General features: G+C 45.2%; 2 protein-coding genes across 2 annotated transcripts; one reads left to right on the plus strand and one right to left on the minus strand.

Moving 5' to 3' along the window:
- Nucleotides 1-10,259: 10,259 nt before the first annotated feature.
- Nucleotides 10,260-15,039, plus strand: LOC112902487 (DEAD-box ATP-dependent RNA helicase 52C-like). Its single transcript, XM_025971603.1, has 6 exons — nt 10,260-11,142; nt 11,254-11,337; nt 11,702-11,944; nt 13,112-13,270; nt 13,371-13,484; nt 13,858-15,039. Exons 1-6 carry the CDS (start codon nt 10,420-10,422, stop codon nt 14,371-14,373), a joined length of 1,839 nt encoding a protein of 612 aa, XP_025827388.1. The 5' UTR covers nt 10,260-10,419; the 3' UTR covers nt 14,374-15,039.
- Nucleotides 15,040-16,104: 1,065 nt separating this feature from the next.
- Nucleotides 16,105-21,435, minus strand: LOC112872315. The gene is made up of 2 exons (XM_025935420.1): nt 20,299-21,435; nt 16,105-19,977 (listed from the first exon to the last, which is right to left on the minus strand). Exons 1-2 carry the CDS (start codon nt 21,433-21,435, stop codon nt 16,396-16,398), a joined length of 4,719 nt encoding a protein of 1,572 aa, XP_025791205.1. The 3' UTR covers nt 16,105-16,395.
- Between the last annotated feature and the right edge of the window lie 2,116 nt (nt 21,436-23,551).

The raw sequence follows: 23,551 nt of genomic DNA on the forward strand, positions 1-23,551 counted from the left end.
GGAGACACGGTTCCTGATGCCTTCTATTTCCATGTCCTAACTTAGTTCTCAGCTTCAAAGAGTTAGTTTCATATTGCAATTGTTCTGGCACTTCCAATTCCATTAGTGCATGCTGTGTTCACCTTCGGCTAAGGCTATTCCCAGCAGGTATGGTATCTGGCACCTTATCCCGATTATGGGATCGAATTATTACTGTTGTGCCACCCAGCGGCTGTCCATATACGATCCCAAAATCCGAGCGCTCTCTTCCGACTCTCATTTTCGCACCTTCTCTCTCCTGTTCGGATCTCAACTGCCGATCCGTGTCTCGCCCCTGCCCAGTTCCAGATCGCGCTCTGCTCCGCCTCCCCCGCTCGTCCGCCGCTCTGCTCCCCCTCCCCTGGCCATGTCCTCGTCGTCTGCCGCTGCAATCCGCCTCTCTGGTCAACCTCCCTGTCATGTGCCGCTAGATCCGCCTCACCAGGTCGTCATCCTCCCCGTCCGTTCTGGGATCCGCCTCCCCGGTTGTCTGCTGCTGGATCCTCCGGCTCGGGTCGTCCTCCTCGTCGTCTGCCGTTGAGATCCGCCAGGCCCCGGTCGTCTTCCTCCTCCACGGTATGCAGTTCCCCTCCCCTCCCCTAGATGAGCAAGGCCGGAGATTGGCTACGGACTGGCTTGGATTTGGCCCAGATCCACACAATAAAACCTGCTGAAATGGATTATTTCGTCGAGTAGGCATGCATTTGTGCGTTGCTGTGTCTGCATATATGATTCATCTACCTGTGACAAACATCGAGCAGATCATTATGTATGTGTCTTTATTAATCGTCCTGAACATCGAGCAGATGCATGTACCTGCTATACATTGTGTGTCTTTATTAATTATGTATGTCTTGCTATGTTTTTAAGATGGCGAACATGTGGAATGACGCTGGTGCTGATGGAAGCCAGCCATATGCAGATGTAACATACACCCCAGGCTTTGAATTCAATGCCTATGATTTTTCTGTTGCCGATGACCATGAGCATGAGCAGCAGGCCAACATTTTGGTAACGTGTAATGTTAACATTGAGTTATATATATGTGCCAATGAGTTACAACTTGTGCATTTGATCCACTGATGTTTTCACTGATTTATATCACAAGAACCCGACCAGCCAACTGAAGCTGAGAACTCTTCACAAAGGAAGACAAAGGGAGTGGCCAAGCGAAACTAGAATTATTCTGGTAATGAGGATGAGACTTTAATTTCAGCGTACCTTAATGTTTCAAAGGATCAAGTGGTTGGCATAAATCAGCAAGCCAAGTCGTATTGGCAAAAGATACTAGATTACTACAATGAGTTCAGGACGACTACTACCACTAGGACCTGGTCCTCTCAACATAGATGGGGTGAGATACAGTGAGCCACTACCAAGTTTTGTGGATTTTATGATGAGATTGAAAGGAAAAATAAGTGGAAAGAGTGAGGATGATAAGGTATTCGTGTTGCTTTTAAATAATACATGCATAAGAAATTGTTGTGTGCTGAATACTTGCCTAATGTTGAATAAATTGTAGGTGAAAGATGCACTCCAGATGTTTGAAGGATTGGAAAAGTCTCAATTTAAGTTTCTCCATTGCTGGATACTTCTTCGGAAGGAGCACAAGTGGCTTTGTTGACTTGCAGAGAAGAGAGACGAGCTAGCTGCCAATCCTACTGAAGCTGGAGATGGTACAAGTATGGATCCAATCAAAGTGATCAGCGAGGCACCAAAGTTTTCAAGGCCAATGGGTCGTGACAGGGCCAAGAGACTCCGAGGCAGCCCAGGTGTTGGTAGTTCTGCTAGTTCTACAGCTTGCCTTGAGGTGCTCCAGAAAATTCAGTTAGACCGAGCTAAATATGATGAAAGGCAGGAGATTGCTAGCAAAGATGAGGCACAGGAGGTGGCTGCCCGATATGAGAGAAAACTAAGTCTTGTGCAGGAACAAATTGATATTCAAAGGAAGATGTTAGAGCTGCAGGAGAAAGACCGGGTGGACAAAATCATGTTCATGGATTTAGATAAGGTGCAGCCATGGGTGCGTGACTTCTACATTCGGGAGCAGAAAAAGATTGCAGGTTGGAACGACGAAGCTTCGGGTGCACCTCCTAGTTAGAATGCTTCGGGTGCACCATGGATTCTTATACTAAAACTTAATTGTAGTGCTGTTGTATGAGATTTGTACCAAACTTAGTTGTAATGCTGTTGTATGAGATTTGTACCAAACTTAGTTGTAATGCTATTGTATGAGAGTTGTACCAAACTTTCTTGTAATGTTGTTGTATGAGAGTTGTACCAAACTTTGTTGTAATGCTGTTGCATGAGTTGTATGAAACCTATGAACAATGAGAGTTGTACCAAACTTCACTGCTTCTGTTGAGAGTGGTTGTGATAAGACTATGGTGTATTGCTTCTGTTTATATAGCTGCTGCCCACAAAATGTTTTACATTGCTTCTGTTTATATAGCTGCTGTCCACACTTGTTGTCCAAAAAATAGTTCACATACTTAACGTCAAGAATGGAGCACATACTTCATGTCCAGAAATACAACAATTAGAGAGTGCGTAAAACATTCAACTACAATTCTAGTACAATTAGAGAGAGAGTACAATTAACATTCTTCTACAATTAGAGAGTACATAAAACATTCTTCTACAATTAGAGAGTACATAAACCGTTCTACTACATTCCTAGCTTCTTCCGTAATGGTTCCAAACATGTTCTACCAAATCTAACTTGAGTTGTTCGTTGGCCGGTCGGCTTCTTATGCGCCGGTGAGCATCGATCAGAGCTTCGACCTCTGGTACATTTCTATTAGCAGCGATGTTTGGTTGTGTAGCACCCTCATAGTCCTCAATATGCAATTGGCCAACATCTTGCTCGAATTTGATTCCCATGTTGTGCAAAATGATCACACAATCAACTATAAACTTCATGTCCTCGGATGACCAAATCTTTGAGGGCCTTTTAATGATATGGAACTTAGCTTGAAGCATACAAAACCCGCACTCAACATCTTTTCGGTAAGAAGATTGCAAATCTGTAAATAATTTCTGTTTATTAGATTTCAGAATTGAAATACCACCTATAAGAGTTGCCCATGGTGGGTATATTCCATCTACTAAGTAGTACCCCAATTATACTCTCTACCATTGACAACATAATGAACTTTAGGACCAGTCCCACTAGAAATCCTATCAAATACATGGGATCGGTGCAGCACATTTATGTCATTACAAGAACTCGGCATTCCGAAAAACGCGTGCCATATCCATAAGTCATGACTTGCCACTGCCTCTAAAATTATTGTTGGTTTCTTGAAATGACCTCGATATTGACCTTGTAAAGCTTTAGGGCAGTTCTCCCATTCCCAATGCATACAATCTATACTTCCGAGCATTCCCGGGAATCCCCTTTATTCTCCTACAGCAAGAAGTTTGGTAATGTCATTGTCATTTGGCTGCCTCAAGAACTCTGGACCGTAGATGTCGACAATTGTACGAGTAAAGTGCTGCAAGGTTTCCATGATCGTGCTCTCGCCCATGCGAATATACTCATCAAGCCGATCCGCCGACCCTCCATATGCAAGTAATCTCAAAGCAGCTATAACTTTCTGAATTGGATGAAACCCAGCCTGACCGGCTGCATTGTGTCGAAGTCTGAAGTATACATTTCTTTGTTGGACACGAGCCAATATGTCATCAAACATTGCCCGTCTCATTCGAAACCTGCAGGAAAACATAACCAAAATCGTGAGCTAAACTTGGTGATTGGCAGGAAAAGGTTAGGTAATTGGGATCAACAAACCTGCGATGGAACAAGTTTTCCCCATACACTGGATTTGCAACGAAATAATCTTCCATCAATCATACATAACCGCTATACCGATCGCGTGGAATGGTCCGACGACCAGGAACAGAACCAATGTACACACGTTCTTCATTCTCCTCCTCACCCATGCTCGCTAGGGTTGCCAGGCACATTATGTCATCCTCTGCAACCAAGCTTTCCCGCTCAGTAGCTCGGCAACCCGCTCTGTACCGGCGCCACATCGTCGACGACGCACGGTGGCACTGAAAAAACCGAGTAAATCAGTGATGAAAGGGGAAACTCAGGCGTGCTGCTTGACGGTACGGAAAAATCATCAGGAAAGGGGGGAAAACAAAGATGGGATTGGAAGGAAAATACCTTACAAGGAGGCTGCCGTGAGGTCGCCGGAGTGCCGATCCGGCCGCACACCGCCACCACGCCGCCGGCAGCACCACGCCGGCGCGGGAAGCAAACGGCCGCCTCGGCGGGGGAGCCAGCTGCAGTGCTGTTTCGGGAACCTGCTGGAGGCACGATGCGGAGATGGAAGCGGAATAAGTGGGCCCCATACCGATTCGATTGGTATTTCCCGATCCGAACCCGCTCGCTGCTGGGAATAGCCTAAGGGTAGCCAATGCAAGACTATGTAGAAAATGTAGGAGGTAGAATGCTTGGCATCAAGAGGAAAGCTGATATATAAAATGACATCAAGAGGATATCCAAGGGCCCAAGGGAGTCATTCTTCAATAAGAGGTAGTTGGTGGCTGCACTGCTGCACTTATCTCAGCTCCATTAACTTCACATAAAAGTGTAATGGTATTATTGCCTAAGCAATGCAAGTACAAATACCAGTACTACTCCTGTGCGTAAAAGATTTGCACCGGGAAATTATTTGAAAAATACTATTATGGTACCTAGAGGTGCACAGTATCACAGATACTTTTTTGCAGGTAATTGTAGTATATATGGAAATTCTAAGCAACCATCATTTCAGTGTAGTTTATATTGGGACAACTTATTGGTATCTGCTGCAGCATTGATCCCTAAAGCTAGTGCTGGAATAATTTTTAGGCTCTATCAATAGCTTTTATATAGAAGAAGCACCATTGGTATAGTCCGATGGAGATGATCTTGGGTGTATGTACTTGAACTTATAAACGAGACGGCTACACTAGAGCTCCGTAACGGAGAATGGGTAACTTAACTGAGACCCAACGTCATGTGCCTGCCAAAATTCTTTTACGTTGCCTTTGACAAAGTGGGTGAAATGGTAAAAGAAGAAAATCGGGATGAGCTAGAAGACAGCAAAACTCCAATTCCAAATGTCCAACAAGAAAAATGACTAGAAGATGAGGTACGACTGGATCAGGATTTTCTATACTAGCCTATCAACCCGTGCTTCCGCACGGTCTAATTAAAATTAATATAAAAATAAAGTTTATTGCTAATATTATAATTATCTATCTCACGCTCTCTTTCATCTATTAAATATTCTAACACATACTCTAAAATACATATTTATTATTATCTATTTGCAATAGATTTTATTTTGCATCACACCTCCATGCGTGTTTGATATATATTTAATTGAACCATTTGTTTGTGAATCGGTATTCTTATCTATTCCATCGTACATGAATACAAGGTGACACATATCATGGGTAGTATTTTATATAAACAATAACATAAATAATATATTAATAATGATAGAAACAATAATTTAGAATTTTATATTGGTGCATTTTAATATTTTGTTATAATTATATAATTTAAATTCAGTTTTAGAGGTTACTTTAACTATTAATAATGATATGATTGGATAATTTATATGCAAATTTAGGGGTTATAATGGCATAGGTGGGTAATTTACATAAAGATTACGGGTATTATAGATTTTTTATAATGCAAAGGTGGGTAAGTTAGATACATGTTTAGGGTTACTTTAATCTATTTTCATAATGGCAGAGGTGGGTAATTTATTAGAAAGATAATAGATCCAATGACTATTATGATTAGAGTTGTCGGATTGATGGCCGGATGTTTCTAATTTTTATGAGAATTTCAAGAATTTCTCTATTTTTTTAAAGTATCCACCTAGGATTCTAGATGGCTTCACCTGGAGACTTCAAAAGGACATTTCAATTAGTAATAGTAAGATATCTTTAAAGAACGTCAAATAAATGTGAAATATCAAATCGAAGCCATCGTTGTTGGTCCCAGAAAAAGCTTCTAGAGCCACGCGGCATTTGATGCATGTATATGCCAGCTTGATCCAAAAATATAAATTGGAAAAGGTTCCATCCTGTTGATGTAACAAATAAAAGAGTGACCTAACCATGTAATATTAGAAGTGGTGTTGCTCGGTTAATCCCCTCCAGGTCTGCTGGAGTATTAATTAAGCCCCTTGATCCACTCTGGTCCCTTTCAATCCGGGATTAACCAAATAAATCCGAGTACTTGAGTTTTCTCTAACCGTGAGTGTTCATCCCAAACAAATTATGCACAGTTTTTGAACCATGTAATTACGACTATGATATATTTTTCTCCCTTCTGTTTACGTTCCATGGATTATTTACTGACCTCTCCTACGATGCATTTTTTTACCACATCTTATCTCTTGGTGAGTGGTCGTGTACTCTCGTGTTACACGTGTTTTCCATGGATTTATTGAACTCTCTCTACGATGCATTTTTTTACCACTATCTTGCCTCTTGGTGAGTGGTCATGTTACACGTTTTTGCCTTTTCGTACTTTTGGAAAAGACATGGCCAGCGCAGCTCATCGAGATCCAAGTATATATGATGGCTGTGTCTGAGCTTTCTACCATGGTCGCCCAATATTTTCAAGCCCAATATTTTCAAGTCATGCGACTAATCACGGTTAGTCATGATTAATTGCTCTTATCGATCCGTCAGTACCGATCAGGCTCACTGAATCGATTATCTCGACTAGAAGTCTGGTCGTCCGACTAATTATCGACTAACCGTGATAAGTTGTCCGATTAGACGACTAGTTTACAACAAGCTTTAGCTAACTTTTGGGCTATCGGTGGTTTTGACCTTTTAGGCTGGTAATTTAATGGCCCACTAGTGAAAGATGTTCTATTCTAATGCTCTTTTAGTCTACTTCACATATCAAAACTTATAAATTATTAAATTAGTGACCATCTACCATCAACATTATCTTCATCTTTACTTTAAATAGTATACTATATATAGCATATTGGTCTGGAAGTATACAGGACGACTAGGCTACGACTAGTATTGACTAGGCTCGAGACAACTAATCATGACTAATCATCTTATTATCACCCTAACGACTAGACACGATTATACAATTTGAAAACATTGACTTTGACTCCTAGCTGAAAAACTATTCTCCCCACCGCCTGTAAATCGGGCTTGGTTCAACGTGTAGGGTGCAACAAAGCAGAGAGAGAGATATATATAGAGAGAGAGAGGGTGCCGCGACACGGCATGGAGAGTGGGAAGAAGAAGGCAGCAGCCGGCGTGGCGGCGCTGGTGATCGCAATGGTGGTTCTGCAGCTGGTGCCAGCTCCCCCAATGGCCATGGCGGCCCGCTCACTGCAGGCCCATCCGGAGGGGCTCGGGGAGATGGTGATCGGGGGAGCGCTGCGGTCGGCGAAGCTAGCAATGGAACGGAGCGCTTGGATGCCAGCACCCGTATTGCTGGAGGAGGCCAGAGCCTCCTGCTGCTGATGCTTGAAGCCATTCCCATGGCGGTACGACTCGATCGGCACCTTCCTTGGACGTACGAGAACGACGACGACGTTGCCGTTGCTTTCTCGGTGCTGTGTGCAGGTGCAGCTATATATGTTTGGTGATTGAATAAATGGGATGCTTGTGCGTGGGGTGCGTGTATTAGTACCCTGCAGGTCGTCGTTGCAGCTATGTTTGCTTTCATATCTACCATGTTTTCATAAAATGAAACGATCCAGACATATCAAAATATGAGAGCCCTGCAGATCCATCCAATCCAAACTATTTTTTAAAAACCAACAATCCAATCGAAATCCAAACCGAAGCAAAAGAAACAAACGTTGGTTGAAATGTTTGCATAATGTTTCCCCATATTTTAATTCAATACTGCCGCATCTTAAGAGAAAAGCCTTTCAAAATTACGAACTTGGAACTCTCTTGCGAAGGTCCTAAATTCTTAAGCTAAGAGAGAGGGAGAGCTGGATTATATTAACTGCAGCTGCTTCGTTCCGCAATGATATCTTGAGTAGATTCTGGGTTATTCGAATATGACAATGATTGATGCTATCATTTCTTTGATATCTAGCACTGAGATACTATCAAGACACTGGTGACATGGAAGGTGAATGCTCCAGGTTGTGATTGGTTGGCTTCATTACGTAGATGATAGATACTCCATACAATACAAGGGTATATATCTCAATGTATTTAAATAAAAGTGCCTCAACATTAGTGTGGGAGGGTACAAGGATCCGAGTAACGTACTAGTGAATAATCTAAGCCTGAGACCGAATGCATCTCGTATTTTTCGTCGAAAAAATGTATCTCGTATTTGTTTGGTTTAATAATGGTGCAAGGATAGATATCAAACCATGCATACAACAAGGGTACCTTGACATCAATTTAGGAGGCTGCATAGATTCATTCAGGTGATAAATAAGTGCCTATCTATCCTAATACAAGAACCGCTCCTTGTTGCATTCTTGTGATGGCGTCTCCAGCCATCTCAGTACTCGTGAAGGGTATGTATGTATACAGCTGCTAACTGCTGCTTTAGTTTTGTACGTACTTGTTAATTACCATACCATGGTGTCATTATGTTCGCGCATGCATATGGTTTGCTAGTAAACTAGATGTGGATCGCATGTCACATGCAGCTGCGGAAGTTCATCTCCACATGAACCCATGCACTTGGAAGAAATGCGTCACAGAATGTATCCACAGGAACAGAAACTTTAACAGACTTGCAGAGGGAGCATGCGAGTCGCCTAGGATGTGTCTCTGCAAATATTAAGGAACGCCCTTCTCCGCCGCCGCCGGCGCCCCACGCTGGAATAGTTGCCGCTGGGGAGAATGGTAACGGATTCCTTGGTTGAATGGTACTGAAACGGACGCCGACGATGGCTAGATTCATTTCATGAATGCAGCCCAATGCAGATCTGCAGAATGCTCTTTGCGTGTAATGCATCTATGATGTATGATGTTTCTATCCAAATAAATCTAATAAAATAATAAATAAGTGTGTCCTATTTTTTCTTGCATTTTCCTAGGTAGTGTTTATTCCACTCGCAAACTCCGTGCCAACGAACGTCGCATCCATGGTTTGGTGTAACGAAAAATTCCAGACGAATTTGCTAAATTTTACAGGTTCGAGCACCACCGGTTAATAAATATTTAGCACGCTACCATTCAAGCCTCCTTACTTGTGGACAGAAGGTTAGCCAAACTCTTCTCTTCTCATCCATGCATGCTTTAATAATTTTTCTTCCCGGTTCCCACACCACCTCCGCGCTGAAAAAGATAAAACCACATGTGAAAGACTAGCAGCTCCCACCCTTCGCCGAAACTCCATGCAAAATGGCAGCAAGGACCTTGACACAGCCATGCCTAGCATGGGATTCCCCTCTTGCCTAGTGTGAGATTTTCCTCCATGAACCCTCGTCATTTATTAGCCGTCTAGACTTCTGAGGATGCATGTTCCCCTAATAAGCCTCTTATAATAAGACCGCTTCATATAAATTGATGTTTCTTCCTAGTTAATTTTGTTCAATAATACTTTTTTTTTTGGAGTAGAGGCTAGGAGGCCAACAATACTCGGCAAGAGATGAAGAGATCTGTTTTTTCCCGTGTCTTTCCTTCTCACCAATTCATCACACTTAAGGTCTGTTTGGAATGGCTTATTTCAGTTTCGGTTTCATCCGTTTTGCACAAATCGAGATATTATAGTGTGTAGCTGTTCTGTAAGCCCGGAGGTTTAAATGAGTTAGAAGATGGATGAAGCTAATCTTTTTAGCTTTATCGGCTTTTAACTTTACTAGTTAAATTGTTTTGGAGAAATTCTCCCAAAAGCCACTTATATGTTGTGGATACACGTGTGACATGACATTCTTTACTAACCAAACTCGATGGAGAAGATCCCGCGTTAGTAGCAGCACGGTTCGCCGCCTTCCAGAACCATCTAGAAACGCCGGACCCGGTACGCCGCGAAGCAACCCGACGCAGGAAAAAATGCCTGGGTGACGGAGCAAAGGCCACGAGAGCCCCCACCCACCCGGCCGAGCCCGAGATATTTTCCGCCTCCGCTCCTCCACCACCTGTCCTCCCCACCGACCAAAAGGCCACGCCGACGCGGCGACGCACGGGCACACGCCGCCCGCCCACCGCCTCTTCGCTTCCCTTCCCTCCCCCACCCCGCTTTTAGCGAGCCGCAGGCAGGCCGGATTACAACTGGCCCACCTCCCGTCCACCCACCTCATCCCCATCGATCGGAATCGGACCCCTCCTCCCAGGAAAAAAAAAAAGCTCACACCAAATCCACCCCCTTCCCCTTCCCCTCCGCCGCCACCGCCGCCGCGCAGATCCGCCCTCCCCCCCCTCCGCGCCGCCGCCATGGCGACCTCCCGCACGTCCTGGGCCGACGTCGCCGACGCCGAGCCCGCCCCGCCCCCGCCCGTCACCACCCCCGCCCCCGCTCCCGCGGCCTCCAACGGCCCCGCCCGCTCCTCCTACGTCCCGCCCCACCTCCGCAACCGCTCCGCCTCCTCCGCGGCCGCCCCGGCCCCGTCCTCCGCCGCCGGCCTCCTCTCCCGCCCCGGCGGCGGCTTCGGCGCCGGCGCCGCCCGCCCCCGCGGCGGCCCCCGCTGGGACCGCGAGCCGGACCCCTTCGCGGGCTCCGAGCCCCCCCTCCCCCCCGCCGACGCCGCCCCGGCCGACGGCGCCGCCCCCTTCGAGGACCACCAGAACACGGGCATCAACTTCGACGCCTACGAGGACATCCCCGTCGAGACCTCGGGCCGCGACGTGCCCCCGCCCGTCGCCACCTTCGCCGAGATCGACCTCGGCGCCGCGCTCAACGACAACATCCGCCGCTGCAGGTACGTGCGCCCCACCCCCGTGCAGCGCCACGCGATCCCGATCTCGCTCGCGGGCCGGGACCTCATGGCCTGCGCGCAGACCGGGTCCGGGAAGACGGCGGCCTTCTGCTTCCCCATCATCAGCGGCATCATGAGGGGACCGCCCGCGGGGAGGCCGCAGCGGGGCGGGGGCATGGGGATGAGGACGGCCTACCCGTCCGCGCTCATCCTATCGCCCACCAGGGAGCTCTCCATGCAGGTCACCGTCTTCTTCCTCTTGTTGTTGTGGTGCTGTAGGAAGGATGCTAGCTAGTTAGTTTTCCCCAGATTCATCCGGGTTGCTGATGCTGTGCTCCGTTTTTGTGGGCAGATTCATGAGGAGGCCAGGAAATTTTCGTACCAGACTGGTGTTAGGGTAGTTGTTGCTTATGGAGGAGCGCCGATTACGCAGCAGGTCTGCTTTTTTCTTTTGAGCAGCGGATTTCTCATGGATGATTTATGGATAGACTATCTATCTATACTCTTCTTTAATTATTAATAGCTCAATTGGTTCGGTTGAAGCTTGCCTGGCATACATTTGTCTAGACTAACCCTGTGTACAGAATTATGAGCTTTACATTGAAAAACTTGTGCTGCTACAATGCAAAGCTTAGCTAGTTAATACTTGTAGTATCAAGACATGAACCATAGTAGTTCTCCTGACTTGTCATGATGCAAGATATGTTCCCCCCACATATTCTCTGGAATTGCTGAACTATCACCATAGCTTATTTGCTTAGGTTTCTATCACATCCTAAAGTCGTATTCTGTCCTTGCAGTTAAGAGATCTTGAGAGGGGTGTTGACATTCTTGTGGCTACCCCTGGCCGTTTGGTTGACTTGTTGGAAAGGGCAAGAGTGTCATTGCAGTCAATTAGATACCTTGCCCTTGATGAGGCAGATAGAATGCTTGATATGGGTTTCGAACCACAAGTCAGAAGAATTGTTGAGCAAATGGACATGCCTCCACCAGGTGTCAGGCAGACAATGCTTTTTAGTGCAACATTCCCAAAAGAAATCCAGGTTAGCTGTTGTTTATTTGTTAACATTACTGTGATATTAGATGTTGAACCGAGACATCTCCTGAATAAGATTTCCGTTTCTTGTAAGCTGTTGTTCTGCTAATAAATTTGTGGTCCTCGCCGCGCTTCTGTATTATTTCTTGTTACAGTCTTGGCATGTTTTCCCCCACTGATATCCTGTGTGTGATTGAGCATTGTGGGTATTAGCTTTGCATATTTTTCTTAAAATTTCTTTCCATGCTAGATGAGCTTAGGCAAAGCAACTTGTTTGTAGTTTTGTGACCCGATGTGCTATATAATTTCTAGTTAGTTTAATATGATGTTTATGAATGTTGAATTGGCAATCTGATACTGCCGTACTTGTGTAGCTGAAATTTTTCGTATGTTATTTAATGCTGCTATTTTATTTTATATGCCTGTTCTATTGTTATGTTCAATGTAGAAGCATTTCTATCATAGTATGGTATAGCATGATTATCTTGGCATTGTATATATGTGATTCTTTTCATCCTTGTCTGCACTCAGGGGCTGTTTGGATCTGCCGGACTAAAGTTTAGTCCCGTCACATCGGATGTTTGGACACCAATTAGGAGTATTAAATAATGGCTAATTACAAAACCAATTGCATAAATGGAGGCTAATTCACGAGACAAATCTATTAAGCCTAATTAATCCATCATTAGCACATGTTTGCTGTAGCACAACATGACAGCAAACATGTGCTAATGATGGATTAATTAGGCTTAATAGATTCGTCTCGTGAATTAGCCTCCATTTATGCAATTGGTTTTGTAATTAGCCATTATTTAATACTCCTAATTGGTGTCCAAACATCCGATATGATGGGGACTAAAGTTTAGCCCCCCTCATCCAAACAGGCCCTCAGCCTATGTTTTGCATGAAAACTTGAAAAGAAAAAAAATAGCATGGACATTGGATTATCCTTTGCTAGCCAGTACTTGTACTTCTTCCAAACTAGTTTTCTTCTTCAAGCACCTTTTATTCTTTATTGTTTCAACTTCTCTTTGGTGATGATCATCTGTGACTTGTGTGAAGTAATCAAGCTGCTCGCTGTGCTGAGTTCTTGGATTTTTTTTATTTATTCTAATGAAAAAGTTGTTCAATTTTTGTATTCTTAATGATATGGATGTTACTCCAATGAATACAGAGAATGGCATCAGACTTCCTGGAGAACTACATCTTCCTGGCTGTTGGAAGAGTTGGGTCGAGTACTGAATTGATTGTCCAGAGAATTGAATTTGTGCAGGAGGCAGATAAAAGAAGTCACCTGATGGACCTTCTTCATGCCCAAAGAGATACTGGAAAGGTAATGTTCGATCGCTAATTTCTTTTGTCCATGCTATCGAATCAACTTTCCTGATATGTTTACTTTATTAGTACTCATTTTCTTTTTTCCCTTGCTGCAGCAAACTCTCACACTTGTCTTTGTGGAAACCAAAAGGGGTGCTGATTCATTGGAAAGCTGGTTGTGCATGAATGGGTTTCCAGCTACTTCTATCCATGGAGATAGAAATCAGCAGGTTTGTTTTTGTTTGTACTCCCTTTAGGACAGCTAGATTTGCTCAGAGCATTTAGTTACACCTGTTCAGTGCAGTACCACTGGGCAGTTAGTGCCATGAATGAATATTATGCTCTTACTATTGCTACCTGGTCTAACGTGTGTCTGGCAATCTATAAATAGGATGCTATTTGAAAATATTGCTATTAGGTAGCACGCACATGACTCATGAGTTGCTTACGTTTGCTCGTATCTATATCCAAGTTCCAAGACTGCTGTATCATTTAACCATGTTCAATTTGACTTTTTAATTTTTTATATACTTGTTTCAAATCATGATGAATGTTAGCAGTGGCTTTTCTATTCCTGATGCATTGATCTACTGTTTCTGACAGGAAAGAGAATATGCTTTGAGATCCTTCAAGAGTGGGCAGACTCCTATCTTGGTTGCTACAGATGTGGCAGCTCGGGGCCTTGACATTCCTCATGTTGCTCATGTTGTGAACTTTGATCTCCCCAATGATATTGACGACTATGTACACAGGATTGGAAGAACTGGGAGAGCAGGAAAGAGCGGCCTTGCAACTGCCTTCTTCAACGATAATAACTCATCAATGGCAAAATCTCTTGCTGAACTAATGCAAGAATCTAACCAGGAAGTACCTGCATGGCTCTCACGCTATGCAGCTCGCCCATCTTATGGTGGTGGTGGGGGGAGGAACAGACGGTCTGGAGGTGGGAGCCGCTTCGGTGGCCGTGACTTCCGCAGTGACTCTTCCTCATTCGGCAAGGGGGGTTCTCGTGGAGGTGGCGACTACTACGGTGGAGGCAGCAGTGGTGGTTATGGTGGTTCCTCTTCATATGGTGGTGGTGGATATGGTGGAGCTGGGGCTCCTAGTGCTTGGGATTGATGTTATAGTCGCTCCCTAGTAGGGTTTGCCAAGTCTAGGTCACTTTTTACTCTAGTTCTCTTTAGGTATACATTTTTGGTAGGAGCTGTTATACAGCCATAGTACAAGGTGAATGGCGTCATCCCCTTTGTTCTTCTGGTTACTACCTGCTGCAGCCTTATCTTGCCGATGTCCATTATGGAGAGGGTCTTGAGGACTTTCAAGCACACAAGAGATTCCCAGTTAGGAATAGGATTTCCACTTCTGAAATTCCTAGTTAGGGACAGTAGCTGGTGTTGTTGCTAGGCTGACATGTAGTGCTTGAAGCGAAGTTTCTGCCTTTGCTTTTTCCTTTGTCTGTGTCTCATTTTGGTGGTCGGTTGTAAAGCTTGTGTTGAGGGGGCTTTTGCGGCTTGATTTTTGTCCTGGATTCGAGTTTTGACACCCAGAGGTTGAAGAAGCGGTAGGATGGTAATAGTCCTTTAGATCCTGTTGTAATGTATATACTGTGAGGTGAGGCTGGATAGAATAAATTATGTAGGTTTAGAGGAAGAAGGGGGAAGTTTGTGTGTGATGGTTCCGTCTGAGAAGATCTGTTACTGTGTATTGAGAATTTCTTTTGGATGGAGTTCGACTAATATTATCATTATCATCCAAATGCATTGTGTCCTGTACTATGATTTCATATATATTTGTGCAATTATGTTACCATGATATGCGCCTGTGAATTTTGGGTGCCTATGTTTCTGTTGGTACAAGTTATACCAAGGATCAAACACACTGCTGTGTTACGTCCATGTGTATGTTTGTGTTAATCAGATGGTTCGGTTGAGTTCTGCGCTCGATGGCTCAGATTGTGTTGGTGTTTTGCTAGTGAATCCGATGTGTATGTTGGTGTTTTGTGTTTTGTGTATGGTTACACGTATGTTCTTAAAATATTGAATATTGCCTCATGATAGTTCTATTTAAAATCTTTTGTGAACCTGGAACTTAGTGTCAAAACTATTGGTCGGCGAGAGGATGAGAACACCTCATGACTTTGGGCCAATATTTTTGTTTTGCGTGGTGTTTGGTTCGTCCAATTTGCTGCAGGAACTGATTACTGTGCAAACTCATAACGTTGTTTCGAGTGATCGGTGAGAGGTTAAATAGATCCAGTCTGGCTTCCTTTCGTGATCGCGGCCGAATGAGTTCAGGCCTTCAGGGATATCCAGGCACGCAGTTGGTTCCTCTTCCCCTGCTACAATTTTCCTCCACATACATGTGGGAGCTTCAACATCACAAGATCTCTGGTACAAAGACTAGACGCCAGTAGAAACCTTAGTGCAGGCCTATGGCTATGAATCACCAGTATAGAAAAGTTTCCATTGATGATTTTGTATAAGAGCACTGCAAGATCTAGATTTCCATGATTATGGTGAATTTATTTATTAAAAAAGATTAGTTAACCAAGAACCTGCACGGCGCGGCGGAGATCAGGAGCATCCACGTCGGCGAGAAGAGGTACGGACAGACACCACTAATATCGATTTCAGAATCGAACCTTACATTCTTACCAACGCGGATTGCGCTACGCGTAAAACTCTGCTTCAAGGGACTAGCTAGATCATACATCAAAATATACATATCTGATTCAAGGACCTAGCTAGATAGCATGAATTCATGCATGAGACATGAACCACACGCTTCATGTCGTAGAACCCAGTCAATCAAACGTTCGAAGCATAGTGTATATTGGTGTAGCACACACATACAGTACATTAACAAATCAAATGTGCACACAAGCATTCCACTTATTACAATAGAGAACATGCAGCATGAATGCCTCAGCTCACAGTCAATACAGAGGAAAGCCACACAAGTCCAAATCTGTGAGCATAGTATGCTCAACCATTGTGCAGGGACACACATGTAGAACAAGCTAAGGTACCAAACACATAGATCGACGCGCAAGCAGACACCACGCACGTAGATAGGAACATAGAATGGCAAATCATATGAGCACAGAAGTACAAACCATAGGAGGGACTCGATGATGAACCTTCAGTAGTTCCTCCTCCTGCACCAAACCTGCTTGTCCTTCCAGATGTGCACGCGACTTGGAACACTATCCCCTTTTTCTGTGCCTCTTACTGTTTGATCTTGACTCTCCGGTTTGTAGTGTGTGAAACGAATTGTATCTCTATGTTTATCAATGTCTTCTTTCACCCGGTCGGGTAGGGAGTCCCCAATGAGCTCAAGTTCCTTCAGTCTTGTAAGGTTCCCGATGCCGGAGAAGGAGTTCATGTTGGCGAAGGTCCACACGATCTTCTCGAGCTTAGGAGAAGACCCGCTCTCGAATCTGATCTCCGTGACCGTAGAGCAGCTCACAATAAGAACGTTGAGTCTTGGGAACTCATCTTTGTTTAAGTCAAGCCGCCTTTCACCGTATGATTCATGCAGGAGCACCAAGCAGCGTATGTTCTCCATCCTTGCGAGTGCTCGTAGACCGCCTTGCTTCAGCATTGTACCACAAAGGGTCACCTTGGATACTTGTCTGGCATCAGAAAGCAATTTTGGAATCAACACTTGGTTAGCGGAGGTGGTTTGGGTAGAGGGTGAGGGATTGACAGCGTCAGCAGTGGTATTAGCAGTGGGAGAGGGAGCAGGGTTACGGACTGTGGGGGTGGAGGGGACATGGTCGTTGGCCACAGCAGAAGTGGAAGCGGTCAGGGGACGGGGTGAGGGATTGGCAGCGCCCCCAGCTGGGGCAGAGGTGGTGGGGTCAGTGCCTGTTGCGGTGGAGGGGACGACAGCGGCAGCACTAGCATTCAGTGGAAGGGTCGAGGGATTGGCAACAGAGGTATCGGCAGGGTTTGTGGTAGTGGTGTCAGTGATGCCTCCACTGTTGCTGCTGCTTCCCTTGTTATATTTGTTCAGCTCAAGCTCCTCTAAGTTTTTAAGGTGATGCACTCCACCAATAGACTCTATGTTGTCGAAGGACAAAACAATCTTCTTGAGCTCTGGAGCTGCCGTATCTTCTTCAAAGCTGATCTCAATCCAGTTGGAGCCCTCAACATGAAAGTAGTCAAGTTTCTTGAACTGAACCTCCTTGAATGTGAGTTTGTTGTGGGTGTATGTATTGTGCCGAAGCTTTAGGCATCGTAGCATGTGCAGATTGGCGAGGGCCACTAGGTTGTCCTGTCTCAGTAAGGTGTTACTTAGAGTTAGCTTGATGAGTGGAGTGTTTTTGTCGGTCAACACTGATGGAAGAAACCGGTCCTGCAGTATGTGTATGTTTCCACTGATGCTGAGACTCTCAAGAACCTTGGGATACTCTTCGATTTTGTTGTCAAGCAGAACCATGGGAGAGTCTCTCGAATCTCTGCTAGGTGCCCCCTTGTGACCTGTTGCGTCAAGAGTAATTGATAGAGACTGGAGGCACTCATGCAGGTTACTGATAGCTTTAAGCAAATTCATGAGGTGAGTATGCTTGTCCTTGATATTGATAACCACACCAAGCTTCCTCAGCTGCCATAGCTTTCCGATGTCATCGAAATCTTGATCACTCTTTGCCTTGACATTGGATAGTACCTCCATGTCTAACATTTTTTCGATCTTTACAGGAACTAGGACATGGTCGTGGGATGATGTGCTGCCTACGCCGCCGGTTCTGTGTGGACTTGGACTTTTGTTTCCAGCCAGCAGACGCTTCAGCTTCAGGAGCAGGAGATCTCTCGTGAAAGACTCGGGCACCTCTGTCTGCTGGATATCCAATACCTCCAGCTCGCGAAGGTTGTTGATTTCACGGGGAAGCCAGTTAACATCTGTTCCCCTTAGGCTTAGATACTTGAGTAGCACTATCTTGTTGCAAATATTCCTTAGGTAGCGCCGGTTGTTCTTGAAGCATCTGCAGCCTTCTAGATCAAGCACCTTAAGCCGAGGCCACTGAGATGATTCAGATAACCTTTCCAGGAAATCGTTGATCTTGTCGGACACGCGGAGATGGAGATCACTGAAAATGGAGAAGAACCGAACCAAGTGATGTGACAAGCGTGGCTCCACAATGCGATGTTTCTTGGCCATCTTGGTAATGAAGTCATAGGCTAGATTACCCACCATGCAGCTCTTGACCTTTCCAGTGGCACTGATCTCAGCAGAACAAACAAGCCCCCTGGTGACGAGAGCGTCAAAACATTGCTCAGCGATCTGCACTGAACTGGACCAACGCCAATCTTCTGTAGTTATCATCCGTTCTGCAACCCATCGCCCTACCACGGTTGACCGTCTGATCTTGTGTCCTCGAGGGAAGATAGCTAGGTACAGTAAGCAGGACTGGTACTCTTTAGGCATATCCCTGCAGGAGAACTTGAACATCTTCATAGCAATACTATGGTATGATTTCTGCGGAAGCGCCTGCAGGTTGTTGTGCAGCCTGTGCAGTTCTTCTTTGCTTCTCTTGGGCTTGGCATACAAAGCATGAGCGAAGATCTTCATGCACAATTCATTTGACTCACACTTGTCCAAGATGGTGCGCAAAATCTGGGCTTCATCGTCGTTGTATTCACTCTTCTGCAGGCCTGTAATCTCCAGCACAATACCATGGTAGAGTGCAGCAAGAGAAGAATAGTCTATGGGCTCCCCTTTTGGATAACAGTATTCTTCTTTGGCCCTCTTTAGATTTGTTTCTGTTTTGGTCAGAATCATCACAACGGAGATGCAAGGCAACAGGCTCAGAGCACTTCTGGTCTGCTCCCACTGGCTCACATATTTGTCATCTACTTTAAGGATGATCAGGGTCTCTTCACGTTTCAGATGATTTTTAATCTTGGCCACAATTCCATTGATATCCAGCTGCCTTTTGATCTTCTTCTGGATATCTTTCATCTTCTCTGTGGTTTCTTTAATGGTAGAACCCAGGATTTCTCCAGTCTTCTTCGTGGCTTCATCATCATTTTCTTGTTTCTTGTCAGTGGATTTCTCCTGGCCTGTATTCACTGGATTACTACTACCAGTGTCTGGCTTGTTGGGTTCTTTTTTAGGAGCTTCTGTGGTTGGACCCTGACCACCCGATACACCTGTTTCTTGTTTCTTGTCAGCTGGTTTTTCTTCCTTCAACTGCTGTATTGCCTCCTGGATCATTTTTTTCACTTGAGCCTCATCCAGTGTAGTAGTACTAGTAGTAGTAGTAGTATCAGTCTTGGTGGCTTCCTGGCCCTTGTCACCGATCGCCATGAACACCTCGCTCAGGATTTCCTGTTTAACCTTGTCGACAATTTCCCTGATTTGAATCTTGCCCGGTGTAGTAGCTTCGGTAGTGGCTTGTCTGGTGTCTTCCTCCTGGGCGTCCTGGGGCTGGCTGGTGCTGCTGCTCATCCTTGGGAACACGTCATGCAGGATGTGTTCATACTGGGCAACACTGTGAATAATCCCTTGTCCCGCGGCTTTTGTATTTACTTGCTCCATATGCTCTTTGAGCTTCTTGGCTGCTTTCTCAATTATGACATCGTGGTGTTCTGCCAATGTAAGCATGTTTTTCTTGTCCATTTGGTCCGCGGCAGCCGATGGCATGAGCAGCAGGACGAGGAGTTCAGCTAAGGCATGGTCTTCCTTCAAGATTTTGTTTTTGGTAATGTAATCTTCCTTCTGCGTTGGAGGGAAATAAAATTTTCTCAGCGTAAAAAACGAGAAAACCGATAATCGTGTTTATCAGTGGAGCAGTAGTGACCGGTTTCTCAAAAAAATTTAGTAATTTTGAATCCGTGCCCATCCTCTTACTTCTAGTCCATATGTCTTCTCATTTCTATGCATTGTGATATTTTATTTTTCTTGTTAGATTGTTTGGAGATAAACTAGATTATTTTATGTATAGTTTGAGGGAACTTTTCTATTTTTTCGGAAGAAAAATGGTAAACCCGATAAATTTTCGAGAAATCCGATAAACACATCCGGGTTTTTCTCCCTTACCTTTGTTGGTTTGGTCAGGTACGGCTGCAGCTTCTTGTTGTCGCCCTTTACTTTTTCAATGTGAGTCTTGATCTCTTCAATCTTTTCGATAACTTTCAATTTTTTAATATCTGTCTTGATTTCTCTAATCCTTGCCTGTTTTTCTCCGCGGATGCGCCACCGGTCAATCCCTTGGCCTTGCTGCTGCTGCTGGGTTTGGGATTTGGCATCAGCCTCCCGCTGCTTAACTTTGAGCTCGATCTCCCTCAGGATGTAGTAGAGGATATTCTTGGGCCCTAGCATACGCCAGATGTGCAGTGATGGGATGTCGACCAAGATGGTGTTCTTGACATGCTTCTTCGCCACAGCCGAAGCTTGCCGTGCAATAGTACCAGACTCCGTGCTGGGCACCACAAAGGCGACGCATCGGGTGTCATGACGCCCTCGGCTGTCAGGTGCCCTCCACTGTGCCTGTGCTCGAACTTGCTCTATCCACTCGGCTAACTGGTCGTTGAAGTAGTCCTCCCGAACGTAGAGTCCAAAGAGGGCTCCTCTGATTCGACCAGAAGCGGCATCAGTCGCCGTCGTCGTCCACAGTTGGTCGTGACCGCCGTCTTCTCCACCGTCGTCGACGCGGACGAGAGAACCTTCCCTGCTGCGCATGCCTTGATGTGCTGCGTCCGCCGGCACCGCCCCAGGAACAGGACCTGGAGCAGCGGCCGCCTTCTTCGGGACCTCCACGCCGTACCTCAGCCGCCGCTTGCCGACGTCCCGCGCCCGCTCCTTGAGCACGCTGAGCTCCAAAGCCGCTCGGTGCTGCGCCAACATCTTCTGCAGGAACCACGGGACCAACCGGAGGCAGCGCCGGAGCGGGTCCCTGCCCAGGTGGATGTCGGGGTTCCCGCGGTACAGGTAGAGGTCGATGCAGTTGTTGCAGTCGTGGGCGAGCACCCGGACCTGGTTCATCCACGTCTGCACCTGCTCATCGTGCTCGCCGCCGGGCGGCACCGTCCTGGCCAGGTGCATCAGGAAGCTGTTCATGCTCTCCATCTCCTCCCGGATGAAGTGGACGTCGCCCCCGACGCGGCCCAGCAGCCGCCACTCGTTGCGGATGACGCCGAGCAACGAGGTCACCGCGCCCGCCGCGAGCTCAGCCATGTTGCTAGCTAGCTCTCGCCCGCCGTTGGCGGGCCGCCGGCGGATGCCGCACCCGCACGGTTTCTAGCTCGATCGATCGATTTGGGTTTACGAGTTTAGCTAGCAATGCAAGGGTGGTGGCTGGCTGGTGAGGTGACCAAGCATTAGATCAGCATGCGTGCATATGCATACGTGGGATCTGAGCACTGGCCAACCGGCCGGCGAAGTATTTGTTTGTCCAGGCCGGCCTGCACGAGAACGGCAACCCACCGGCAAGGCAAGTATAGCATCCGGCCGGACCACACATGCTGGCAAATCTTATCTTTTTGTTTTTTGATGACAAAGGTAAAACCCGGCTCTTATAAAGCTCGAAACGTAACCATTACAGCATAGTACTCTATATAGCAGGGATCAACAAAGAAGGAAGACACTGAAACAAAAGAGAAAGACACCAGCTCTCAAGACACAGCAGAGTTTCTTCATTTCAGTATTTTTTTTTTCATCTCTCTTTGTTTCTTTGATCTCGCACTTTATAAGAGTGCTACAATTTTGTTTCTTTAGCTCCGTCTCGGACAGCTTTGTTTCTTTGATCCTTGGCCTACCATTTTGTAAACACTAAAAAGCAAGCTAGACAACGCTTGATTTCTGTTCCAAAAATGCTACAATTTTGCTCCATCCATGCAAGCTTCTCTTCCACAAACAAGTCACGAATGATTCTTCCATAAGCTAGCGTTTCATTTCATCTTTGGTCCTTTTCTTTTGTATAAAGATGGGGATTGGATCCTGCCACGTCCTCTACTGTTACCCTTTTCTGCTATGTACATAGGATCACACTGCTTGTATTCCACGCACAAGTTACCTCAGATTCTCTCCTTTGCGCCTACGACGACTAGAGAGCGTAGATCCTAGATCGTCCGGCTAGAATCTGACAGCGACGTGGCTCGCCGAGAGGCCAGAGATGTGAAGCTGCAGTACACTTTTTACCTTCTAGGAGGTAAGAGATGTGATAAATCTGAACCCTTGATTTTTCTTTTCTCTAAAACAATTAAGAAAATAATTAAAGATTAAAAAGCGTGGGATTCAAGGGCGGTTGAAAAAACAACCGTGGCATCGTTGCTATTCTCACTCTGTCACGTTGTAACTAGGAATTAGATTTGATTGACATCGTTTGTTTCTCCGAATGCATGATCGTATCCTTGGGATGGCATGGCACGATCGGATCATTGCACAGAGCTCTTTGCTCGCATGAATAAAAGCAAAAGAAAAAAAGAACAGACGGAAACACATTATTATGGTGCATCACGTTAAAACGGCCAGGTACGAACCATGCATGTTATGTGGTCTACAATAGGGTGCCTTGGTCACGTACATCTTTAATAAAATGTGAGATACATTGAACATACATATATAATATCCCTTCTCATTATATCTTTTTCTTTGATGTGAAGGGAAACTGTCACATACGCGTCATGTTGGATACGTTATTTTCCCTGTTGTGCGGCCAAGTTAACATGTTGCCATGCTAACTTGTTAACATGTTGAGTTATAGGTTAACATGTCACGTCTTTTTTTTTTTTGCCATGCTAACTTGTTAACATGTTGGGCTATAGGTTAACACTTCCTCTCTTTTTTTAAAAAAAAAAAGCCAATCGCATGCAGATCGCACGATCTTATACAGTAGATGACTTAAGTTAGTTAGATCTAATAGGAAGATTTTTTATTATATATTATTCATCTATTACTTCCTATATAAGAGGTAATATGAAACGTTTTCCATTCTGATGAACGGTCCACAATTATTTTGAGAGTACCGTACGTAGCAATTGACAGTAGGAAAAAAAAGATGAAAGAGCATGAAACCTTTAGGTTCAACTTCAAGAAAACTAAACTACTTTAAAATCTTCCTCAAAAGATGAACAGAGCTAATGGACAAGTATAACCAGGTGAACACGGAAATAACATGCTCCCATCACAACAACGTGAAAACCAAGACTACAGCTCCGGAATAGCACGCAGCAGCACAACTCAAACATATATTTACAGGTACAATTTAAATTTACCAGCAGCTCACTGACTGCTCAAAGCAAAAGATTTATAACCACTAATCTCTCAACCAAAAACTCGGCGATTTCGGCAC

Source organism: Panicum hallii, chromosome 8 (assembly GCF_002211085.1).
Source record: "Panicum hallii strain FIL2 chromosome 8, PHallii_v3.1, whole genome shotgun sequence".
Taxonomy (NCBI): Eukaryota; Viridiplantae; Streptophyta; class Magnoliopsida; order Poales; family Poaceae; genus Panicum; species Panicum hallii.

Coding starts and splice junctions, on each gene's coding strand:
- LOC112902487 (XM_025971603.1), top strand. CDS start 10,420: ATGGCGACCTCCCGCACGTCCTGGGCCGACGTCGCCGACGCCGAGCCC. Junction 13,271..13,370: donor CCCAAAGAGATACTGGAAAG/GTAATGTTCGAT, acceptor CCCTTGCTGCAG/CAAACTCTCACACTTGTCTT. Junction 13,485..13,857: donor ATGGAGATAGAAATCAGCAG/GTTTGTTTTTGT, acceptor TGTTTCTGACAG/GAAAGAGAATATGCTTTGAG.
- LOC112872315 (XM_025935420.1), bottom strand. CDS start 21,435: ATGGCTGAGCTCGCGGCGGGCGCGGTGACCTCGTTGCTCGGCGTCATC. Junction 19,978..20,298: donor ACCTGACCAAACCAACAAAG/GTAAGGGAGAAA, acceptor CCTCCAACGCAG/AAGGAAGATTACATTACCAA.